General features: G+C 37.5%; 1 protein-coding gene across 13 annotated transcripts; it reads left to right on the top strand.

Moving 5' to 3' along the window:
* The first annotated feature begins 784 nt into the window (after positions 1 to 784).
* Positions 785 to 10,891, top strand: LOC112167418 (disease resistance protein At4g27190). Of its 13 annotated transcripts, none has more exons than XM_040505806.1 (12): positions 785 to 1,053; positions 1,199 to 2,054; positions 2,143 to 4,980; positions 5,158 to 5,358; positions 6,691 to 7,968; positions 8,064 to 8,147; positions 8,239 to 8,352; positions 8,481 to 8,548; positions 8,846 to 8,892; positions 9,866 to 9,963; positions 10,065 to 10,143; positions 10,525 to 10,891. In XM_040505806.1, the coding sequence occupies exons 2-4, from the start codon at positions 1,549 to 1,551 to the stop codon at positions 5,189 to 5,191; spliced, it is 3,378 nt and encodes a 1,125-aa protein (XP_040361740.1). In that variant the 5' UTR covers positions 785 to 1,053; positions 1,199 to 1,548; the 3' UTR covers positions 5,192 to 5,358; positions 6,691 to 7,968; positions 8,064 to 8,147; positions 8,239 to 8,352; positions 8,481 to 8,548; positions 8,846 to 8,892; positions 9,866 to 9,963; positions 10,065 to 10,143; positions 10,525 to 10,891. The 13 variants fall into 13 exon arrangements, with proteins under 13 accessions (XP_040361740.1, XP_040361739.1, XP_040361738.1 ...); XM_040505805.1 differs by having other exon boundaries at positions 10,056 to 10,143; XM_040505804.1 differs by having other exon boundaries at positions 8,846 to 9,000.
* Positions 10,892 to 11,190: the final 299 nt, after the last annotated feature.

Here is an 11,190-nt window from a genome sequence, read left to right as displayed (position 1 = left end):
GGGCGTCAGCGATGCTCTGCTAGGTTTTTTTTTTTTTTTTTTCATTGAACAAGAATATTAATTGTGCTCAACATATGAGATCTTTTGGCAACTTTCGTTTTGTTGGTTCAAAACTGAGAAATTGGTTTATTTCTAATTTCATCAAAAAATGAAGGAAAAAAAGTAAATAAGTAAATAAAAATGTATTAAAACAGTCAAGATATTCAGATCGTTTGAGAAAAAAACAAAAAACGATCCACATATTGTACATACAAAAATCTATTACATGCTTGGCCCATGTTGCTAGGCCCAATAACATGGGTCGGGTCATTAGGGGATCCGATGAATCCAATATCATCCCCAATCGTAATCGAAAAGACCGTGCAGACTCAACTCAACGCTCCATCTCGGCGCGTGGTCATCAAACTCCATTTTGCTCTCTCATTAAAAAACTAGGACATTTTCAAAAAAAAATTTAAAAACTAGGACTTACCTGCTAATGAAGGTCACTTGTTTACTCGATACATGCTTCTTTATTTTGTTTTATACTTTGATTAAAGCTTTGTTCTTCTTTTTTGAGTTCTTGTTAAAGTAGAAGAGTTAAATTTTCTTAAAGTATTTGATTTCAGATTATTCTGAATATGAGGGGCTGAGATTGGTTGATGGTATTTTGATTTTTCAAATTAGTGCTCTTTTTTTTTTTTGGGCAAATGAGAATATTCATTAAGGACAAGCCCAGCGAGCCCGGAAAACCGAAGCCCAAAAGCAGATACAAGAAAAACATAAACAGAAAGGCATTAACGTCTCCAACTAGTTCAAAGTTAAACAAAGGCAGCGGAGAGTAAAGAGCCCGGACATAACCAGAAGAGGACAGGGGATTCCATCAGTCTTAAGAACACGATTACACGAAGCAAGGATGGTGGTGGCATACTAGCCCACCTGCGAAGACCCACCGTCCCTTTGGCAAGCGAGGCCGCAGCATGAGCGGTTGCATTCGCTCCACGGGATGTCCAACTCTAGCAAATTTCAGAGAATAGAAGACTCCTTTTCCTAATTTCTTCAATCAGAGGATAGGTAGTCCAATCTCTACTCTTCTTTTTTGATTGAATTTAAGAAATTATTTCTAAAGCATCAGATTCAACTACCACCTTTGAAAGGTTAACATGCAATGCAGAATCAATTCCACCTAAAATTGCTTTTGCTTCTGCCAATGATGCAGATCCACAAAAATCCGATCGGATGGAACCACCCACTACAGCTCCAAGGTGATCCCGAATCTTAATTCCCAATCCACAGACTCTTGAAGATTCAGACTAAGCAGCATCTACATTAATTTTCACAAACTCGAGAGGAGGGGGGATCCACCTGGTAGAGTGCGATGGGTTTGGAAGAAGATGGGTCACAGCCATTTTCTTTGTTGGTCATCTTTTGATTGAAACATTTTCTAACTCACTTTCTGTCTTCCATTGCTTGAAACAAGGTTCCTTTTGGTAGTCTTGTGGGTGTTTACTGTGTGGTCTCTGCTTTGCTTCTTATTGAGACTTTGTTTTTGCTTTTTGGTGGTCTTCAATGGCTTTGAGCACCCCAACAGCCTCTGCAACTCTTCATTATGCTGGACCAGCCCCTCGGTGGAGCCATGAAGTGTTTTTAAGTTTCAGGGGTATAGACACTCGCAAAGGTATTACGTCCGATATATACGATAGATTGCAAAACATGAGAGGAATTATAACATTCATGGATGACCAAGAGCTTGAAGTAGGTGATGTTATTTCTCCCAGACTCCTAACCGCAATCAAAGAATCAAGGTTTGCAATAGTTGTTCTGTCGCAACACTATGCTTCTTCTTCCTGGTGTTTGGAGGAACTCACAACGATTTTCCAATGCATGAAAGACAATAACAGAATTCTGCCACTTTTCTATCAAGTGGAACCATCTCACGTACGATATCAGAAAGGGAACTTTGAAGTTGCTTTCACAAAGCATGAGTCGAGGCAAAGCATAGCGAAGGTGAAGCAATGGAGAGATGCTCTACAAAAAGTGGCCAATCTCTCTGGATGGGATTCCAAGAACTATGTGTAAGTATCATCATCTTAACTTCTTAACAAGAGTTATACTTTTGGATTTGTGGCTTACCTGATTATTATTCAACTCTTTTCAATGTAGTTCTGATAAAGAACTTGTCGAAGACATTGTGAAACTCGTGTGGAGTAGAGTACTTCAAGCACGTATAGAAAATGAGTCAACCACAAGGGATTTTGGATCGTTTAAAGCAACACGAATGGCTATGGGTAAGGTCATGACCGCGCTAAAAAATGATCAAGTCACTGTCATTGGGGTGCACGGTATGGGAGGGGTCGGAAAGACAACCATGGTGAAACATGTTGGTGCACAAGCCCGAAATAACGGGCTTTTTGATAAAGTGATTATGGCTGTTGTATCCCAAAGCCCTGACTTGAAAAAAATTCAAGCCCAACTTGCAGAAATGTTAGCCTTGAAATTGGAGGAGAACACAGAAGAAGGAAGAGCCTATATATTGAAGGAGAGGATAATGAGAGGCAACAGGATTCTTATTATCTTGGATGACATTTGGAGGAAAATAGAATTGTCAAGTATTGGAATCCCCAGCAACAATGAGCTTCAGATGCGCAATTCCAAAATACTACTCACCACAAGGATAATGCATGTATGTGAGGACATGGATACGCAGGCAAAGATCACTCTCAATATTCTGTCAGAAGAAGATTCTTTGAACTTATTCTTGAAGAAAGCAAGGATGTCATTTCATGAATCAACTGAAATCTATAAGGTAGCAAGGAAAGTAGTTCAAAAATGTGGAGGTCTACCAATAGCGTTGATTGCAGTTGCAAGAGCACTTGGAGATAAAGACTTGGAAGAGTGGAAGGAGGCAGCTCAACGACTACAAGTGTCTCAACCTAGCAACCCTGAAGATGAGAGACATGTATTTGAATGTATAAAGCTAAGCTATGATTACTTGAGATCTAATGATGCCAAGTCATGTTTCTTGCTTTGCTGCCTCTTCCCAGAAGACTATGAAATCCCAACTGAAGACTTGTTGAAATATGGGGTCGGGATAGGACTGTTTCAAGATTCCAACACAATGCAAGAAGCCAGAGCTCGAGTAGAATTGGTGGTGAAGTCCCTTAAAGCTTCTAGCTTGCTTTTGGAGCCGAAAGAGAAGGGATGTGTAAGGATGCATGATGTCATCCGCGATGTGGCCATATCAATTTCGTTACTTGAAGATGGTCAACGGTTTTTTGTAAAAGCTGGTTGTGAATTAATGGAGTGGCCAAAGATTAATGCACACGAAGGCTACTCTGTAATCTCACTGATGAAGAACAAAATTAGCAAGCTTCCTGAAGAGTTGGTATGTCCAAAACTCCTTATATTATTACTCCAACATAATGCTACTTTGAATGAGATCCCGAAGACTTTTTTCAAAAGTCTGAATGAATTAAGGGTTTTTGATATAAGTGAATCTAGCATGTGTTCGGTACCCTTATCATTTTGTCCCCTAACCAACCTCCACACTTTGTGTCTGGATGGCTGTAAGTCAATAGGTGACATGTCATTTCTCCAAAGCCTGAATAACCTTGAGATTCTTAGTATGAGAGAATGTCGTCCTCAGGAATTTCCAAAAGAAATTGGACATCTGACCAATTTAAGAATGTTGGACATCACTAACTTGCGGTTGCAGGTCAGTACAATTCCATCTAAAGTGATATCTAGGTTGTCTAAATTAGAAGAACTGTACATGCATTGTGATTTTGGGGACTGGGGGAGTAAAGCAGTTGAGGGAGTTGAAGAAGAAGCTAATGTTGGCTTTGATGAGTTAACTGGCTTATCAGATTTGACCATTTTGAAAGTTCTAATATATGATGCAGAATGCTTGCCCAGAAACGTAAAGTCAAATCCAAATTGGTTTAAATTTGATATATGTATACAGAGAGGCCCAATTCTGAATTTGAAGAAACTGAGAAACCCATCTAAACTTTTTTATAATCCACGTGATCATTATTCAAGAGTCTTGACTCTTTACAGCTCCGTCAATTACTTACCAGGCTGGTTTCTCAATGTGGTGGCAACAAAAACAGAGAAACTTCAGTACATTGATTGCGAGGAGTTGAGTCAGTTGACTAACATTGTTATGGAACATGACCATGGAAAACTGCATGGACTGAAGTATCTCATTATATCCGGGCGCCATGCAAACTTGGAAGAGTTGATGAACTCAACAGGACGGGTTTCTAATAAACCAGTCTTGGAGTACCTGGAAGAGTTACAACTCCGTTCTGTGGATGGCCTGAAACAGTTATGCGTCGGTGAATTACCTTCTCGGTCTCTTTGCAATCTCAAGTTGTTGAAGGTGCTAGGTTGTCAAAATTTGGGGAACACACTTCTGCCATCAAAGTTGTTGCAGAGATTACAAAATCTAGAAAAAATAACTTGTGTAGAAATGAATAGAGTGGAGTACGTGTTTGGATCATCATCATCAGATTGTATTCACCCAGAGCATATGACAAAATTGAGAATGATGAGGTTGTGGTTTCTAGAAAACCTAATATGGATCTGGAAGGGTCCTGCTCCATCTTCCACCTTCCATAATCTTAGAACTTTGGTAGTTGCCGATTGCATGAATCTGAAATGTCTCTTCACATCTGATATAGCTCAAGGTCTTTTGCAATTGGAAGATCTTTGGGTAGAAGACTGCCAGAGCTTGGACAGCCTTATTGAACCAAGTGAGGATACTCTTAAGAACAACAAGATGATCATTGTTTTTCCAAAATTGAAGAACTTGCTTCTGTCTGGTCTTCCAGAGCTTATAGGGTTCTGCCACAGTGGAGATGCTACCATTCATGTTGAGTGCCCTTCATTGGAACACTTGCATCTGAAGGAATGCCCTCAGTTTTCGACCTGTAACTTTCATAGCAGGAACCGATTTCAAGTCAACAATCAACAACATGACGACATTCTATACGATAGGTATGTCTGTGTCATTGTCATTTTCAATGCAATAAATACAAGGTGGCAGACTTTATAAGTTTATAATAATGATTTCAAAGTTAATTTTTTTTTTCATTTATGAGAGTGTGTTAGATTTCCAGACCTTTTCACTTAATTTTTATTTTATTTTATTTTATTTTTCAAATTGAGGATTAGATTGTGGGATGTAGATGAGCACATCGTAAAATGATCGGCTGGAAGACCAACTTTCCATTGTTGCACCGTGAAAGGGCTACTGTTGATTTTGCATGTCCGTCATTGGAACAGTTGTATGTAAAGGAGTGCCGCTGTTTTGATTTTCAGAGCAGGAACTAGTCTAACTCCATGTTCAAAAACATCTTCAATTTCTTTGCCAAGGTATGATGCTGTGTCATCAACTGAATTCCTTTACTTTTCATTAAATTGTCTCCTAGATTTCTTGTGATGCCATAAATACTAAAAATTATATTCTTATTGTATGTCTTCTGCATCAAATTTTTTTTTTTTTCTTTCTCTTTTGGTCTGGCTTCTGCATCAAGTTCATCTTCCAAAGTTTGGAGTCATACTACCACAGTGCAGGGCTAATTGAGTCCCATCCCTGAAAACCAAATTAAGCTGTCTTTTATATTATGTGTGAATGTGGGTGCGGGTTGATGACCTTATACAGGGTGAATTAAGAGTTGTTTGGTTTTGACTTATAAACAGAATATGCAAAGATTTCTCATAGTCATTAAGACTAACTCATTCAAGAGAAGCAGTCAATACACATTTAGGATAATCAAATCATATGATAAATTGCAACTGCAAGTATTGTTTTGCTACCTAATAGAAAGATTTTTTCTCAAAGTAGTTCACTCTTTCAGTTGTTTTTCATTACGTTCAGGTTTGATCATCTAGCTGAGGCTGCAAATCCAATTGATACAGTAGAAGCTTTCCTGGATTGTGACTTTCTAAATAGCCATTCTTGAAAGTTGGAACCTTTGAGAGTGAAGAGATCAGTTGACATGCTTGATCAGGATGACATTTGATTCTTGCCACTGGTGTATAAGTGTATATAGAATTGTTAACAAATTCAACAACTCTGGGAATATATCTCTATGCTGAAATTATAGCAACACCATTGAAGTGATTCATGGTCTCATTATTCTCTTATTATGGTAGTTGTTTTATGGCTCTTCTGAGTTTCGATTCAAAGGCCTGACTAATGTCCTTGAAGAGGTGTTTCTCATATCATGGCCAGTAGCAGTTTGATTGGAGATTAGTGTTTAGTTTCTGTTGGATTTTCTATCTGAGTACAATTGATTTGTCGATACTAGTTTCATATATCTCAATGCAGGGTCGTTCTGTGCTACTCTGATTTTCGATTCAAAGACCTCACTGATGTCCTTGTTTCTTGTCCTCCTTGCTAATCCCCTTTGAACAAAAAACCAATATACAAGCTCAATGTGCAATCAGACATGGTTTGAACGTTTGAGTGTTGAGCTTCGTTTCAAATATCACTTCATTAATCATGCATGTTTCGATCAAAAGAGGTCTTTAGGTTTAGATTTTGATAGTCTGTATGTGTTAGTTAGATCATGATCTATTGGTTGATGTTTTATATTAGTTTAAGCTTGAGTTTGGAACATTTGGTTCTCCATAGTACTTCCTAATTTTTTATTAGAGTGTTCTTTGGCAGGGGTCAGTCCCTCATAATTCCTTTTTCTACAGCTTTGTGAGCAGGTCTTTTGGCTCCTTATCGTGGACAAACTTTGATTGATAATTGCCTACGTCTGCTAATTGCTCATCTCTGGCTTTGGCCAGATAATGCATGTAATCTAGCTGGAACTAAGGTCGATCATCACATTTACCTTTGGTGATCTGTTCCTGCAATCTTCCTTGTGGGGTTTTACAGAGTTTCTTCTTCACTTGATTGTTGGTTTATTGTTTGTTCTCTTTGGGGCGTACTTTTTGATGGTGTAATTCCTCTGATTTTGCAATATCAAAGAGGAGTTTTGAAGTATCCTTGACTATGTCTAGGCAGAAGTGCAGTAATGAAGGACAATGCTGTTGGTGCTAACATGGTCAACATGATGAAGTCCTTTATAGCTCCATAGCAGTCGATGATCAGTATTTAGTTGTGAATAGGATTACTTTATCCTTTAATATGCATCAAATTCATTTCATAGTTCCATTTGGGCATTTGATAGGTCCATTCAATTCATAATATGAATTGGACTCCGACTGTAATAAAGTAAAGCCTTGAAATATTTTCACTAGCCCTCCTCCAAGCCGTCTGTATTTCTTGGTCAAGACTAATGACTATGCCAGAAAGAAGACATTGAACAGAAAGAACAATAGTTTCTCTAATTCTTACTCTTTTTTTTTTGAAAGGCAATTCTTACTTTTTAAAAAGAAAGAAAAAATTGGCAGCTTTACTTACAATAATGGGTATGGGGCCTAAAGTGGCTCGTCACAGCTAACCAAAGATACTAGTGGATTTGGCTGGAGTGGGCTGCAATGGACCAACCGAAATGTAGACCAAGGGAGCCCCAGTGACGTGGACAAATTACATCCTCAGGAATTGGTTACTTTGTGTTGACTGTGAACTGACTGTTAACTGTAAATGTTTTGCCGTCATAGTGAAACAAGCGGGGGCTAATGGTATTTTCGCTGTGAGGCTTACAGCTAATAACTTGTATGGGTTGGCATCAAAAACACGAAAAATAACTGGTTTGGGCTCCTTCTCTCGTCTTTTTTTTTTCTTTTTTGTTTAATTACTGTTGTGCTACTGCTACTAGCTTTCGAACCCATTCGATGAAACCCAATCGTCCCGTCGGTTTGATCGATTTTGAGTCCTTGATCTTACTCTGAAGAAGAAGAAGAAGAATCACCCAGACACTGAGACAGTCCAAGTTTGCTTTGCTGCCATTTGTGAATGCATGTCAATGTCATCTTCTTCAAAACCAAGCATCAATTCTATCTGAATTGGATACTTCTGCTGTAAATGTAGGATCTTTAAATACCTGTTTCGAATTTGGAAATTGCTTATCTGTGTACTGTTCCTGCATTACATTACATTGGATTTTATTTTTATTTTTCAGGCCCTTCCATTATACCTTGATGAAATCTTTCATCCTGTTGTTGCTGTTTTGCTGTCTGTAACATTTATTCTAATTTTCAGAGAGGTATGTTGCTTACTCGATTTATCATAAGCTCATTGAGATGCGATGGGATATTGGGATTGCGATTGACTTGTGACTTGCCATTCTGGGTTAGATTATTCCACAAGCTATATGCTTAAGATATGGGCTTTCTGTTGCTTCGAATTTTGTTTTGCTTGTTGGCATTCTGATGATCATCTGCTATCCAATCGCCTACCCAATTAGAAAAGTAACGCTCATAGCCTTGTACTAGACCTCAGTTTCTGCTTTATTAATTGATTTTGGTTATTGGACATTTAAGAATCTTTCTTTAATCTGTCAAGTGTTCCTAATAATAAAGCATCTTTCAATTTACAGACTGCCAAGGAGGGTATGACACCTATTGAATCAAGATTGTGCTTGGATGTTGATTCAAAGTTAGACTAGTACGTCTTTCATTGGCCTTTTGTGGTTTTTATATTTGCTGGAAGTGATCTAGTTTTCTTCCTTCCACTGATGACATTTCTTGATCCTTACTTTTTGCTATATCTGCTGTTTATTGAGCAGAATATAGTAGAAAGTTAAGAAATGAGAAGGAATTGTTATGTTCATATGGTAGCAGTTTAGATGGGTTTTTCTCTTCTGCTATTTAGGGAAAAGACTCTTATAGAGGGTGGTATGAATGCATACGTCTTGTTTTTAATCAGGGCTTAACACATTAAAATAATTTTTTTCTAATGCAGGGAAGCAATTGGGAAAATTCTTGCACGTGTTAGAATGTGTTGCTGATGTCAGTTTGCTCTGAACTGGGATTTGTTTAGTATGGGAAAATATTACTTCTTGTAATTACAATTGCTGCTGTTGTGCTAGCATAGTTGCAAATTTCTCAAGTTCTAAGGTTGCTCCAATCTGAATTATATATGTAGACAATATCATGCTATTGTCTTAAATGCCTTTCTCATCAAATAATTTAATTCACTTAATAGGAGTGTTAAAATGCAATTAGAAACTCATTTATTCAGACGACCATACATGTTATTTAGTGGGTTAAGGTCAACATGTCTTTTAGCTTAATACTTTTTTATCTGGTTTTGATATCATATTATGTTGTACTGGAAATCAAGTTGTTAGTTCTTAATTCTTTCAATTGCTTCCAGCAATGCACTTCTGAACTGTAAGGTATGTGATTACGGAAACTGCTTTTTTATACTCTCCCTTCCCAGGAATATAGAGAAGCAAATGTGAGAATAAGTTAATTAGTTTTTCTGTTTCACCTGAGCTTTGTACCAATTGTTGAACCAATCAAACTAATAGTAATATGGTGTGCAACAGAACTGGTAAATAGTAGGAAGAGAGAAGACCATTATAGTAGTGGTGATTAATTGAAATAAAAATTTCTAAGCTGTGCCCAATTTTTATGTGTGATACGTTGGTGATCTCTTATTTAGGAGGATTGTTGGGTTGGGTGTCTCTAACTTAGGCTCTATCTGCATTTCTAATTGAAGATGTTGAGGGGCTCTAGTCTAGCTTACTGATTCTCTGATGTTGAGTGGATGCCTAAAATTAATCACCTCGATGATCATTGTACAATTGCTTTCCTGGTAGGACCGGTCAAAGTGAGACTTTGGCTTCATCCTATCAGACTGAAGGACGCTTACAGTTCTTCTGTTTGTGTGATTTATGAAGGGGGAGAAGTTAAAAATTAACTGTGTTTTCCTTTATCTGCCCATAGCTAAAAGCCTGGCATATTTGTAATCTTACAGCTTGTAGGAAAGGGTGCTTTATCTGAAGGAAACAAGAACACTTTAGAAACTGCAAAGCTGTTGAGAGAGAATTCTCTCGCACATGATGCATTTACTCCGTAAGTTCCTACTCTAATCTTTCTTTGATCCATATATACTTCTTATTTTGGTTGGGACTAGTAGTCACTAATGATCATTTACCTGTTGTAAGGGTGGACAGATATGATAAATTCTGCCTTTTCTACAAGTCTGTCTGGATGATGCGGAATATCATCCATTTCTTCAATTTAGCAAATCAGGTGAACTATTCTGTTCAAATCCTTTCTTATATGACCTACCATTATGTTTGAAGAATTCTTGTCTATTTAGGTTGAAACAATTTAGAGCAAGCAAAACACTTAATATTGTCTTACCATGTCTTCTTTCTGAGAACCAATCCCAGAAAGGTGCAACTTTATTAGATGTTTAATTAGATAAGTGAAGGTTATTGGTATCAATGTCTACAAGCATTAGAGAGAACAGCTGGTATGGATGGTCAGAAGATAAAGTACAGTATAATCGAGCACCATATGGGAGATCTTCTTTACCACCTAACGTAACTGCATAAGTGACATCATAATGCTGAACATTTTATTATTTTATGGTAAGCATGTCTTTAATCCCTTACTGGTGATATGCAGGTCTAGCAAATTTGAGGATCATGCTGAAGGCAAACAAGCTCTTGTTGCAAAATTTAGAAGCTACATGAAGACTTGACAAATGGTTTCCATGCCTTGAGGATGAATCGATGATTGGACTTGATACTTCTTTTAGATGGTTCGTGTTGCTGTTATAAATTGCATGGTGATGACAATTGGAGTTACTGTGGTTTCTGTTGTGCATGAGGAAGTGTGAGGTTTTTGTGACGCCGTTTTTACTTTGCTTATGTGGCGGTTGCTCAAGTTTGGATGTGTAGTTACAGTCTTTCTATCATTCCCTTCATGTTTTTACTAGAGACTAGATTCTATTCCTTATGTATTTAAGCAATAAGGTATTCAAGATTTTTCATTTTTGATGGTTCTTAGCTGCCTCTCTATCTTCAACTTTTATAGAAAAATTAACAGAGTTCAACAGAGGGAAAAATAAAAAAATAAGAAGGAATTTCACAGAACTTGACCTGCATTTCCAATTTGTTGGAAGACAACTTTCAAAACAAGTTTTCCGTAGGTATCAATTTGTTGTTTACAAAATCTAGGTATCGGTTGTTGGATGCTCCATTTGTGAAATTTGCTAAAACAAAATAATAATAATAATAATAGCTAAATACTGGTTACTATCCTGTGGTTTAGGTCCAAAATCAATTCAGT

The sequence above is a fragment of the Rosa chinensis genome, chromosome 5, assembly GCF_002994745.2.
Source record: "Rosa chinensis cultivar Old Blush chromosome 5, RchiOBHm-V2, whole genome shotgun sequence".
Classification (NCBI taxonomy): Eukaryota; Viridiplantae; Streptophyta; class Magnoliopsida; order Rosales; family Rosaceae; genus Rosa; species Rosa chinensis.
The sequence above is the reverse complement of the archived record's forward strand: the minus strand, read 5'-3'. Positions and strand labels throughout refer to the sequence as shown.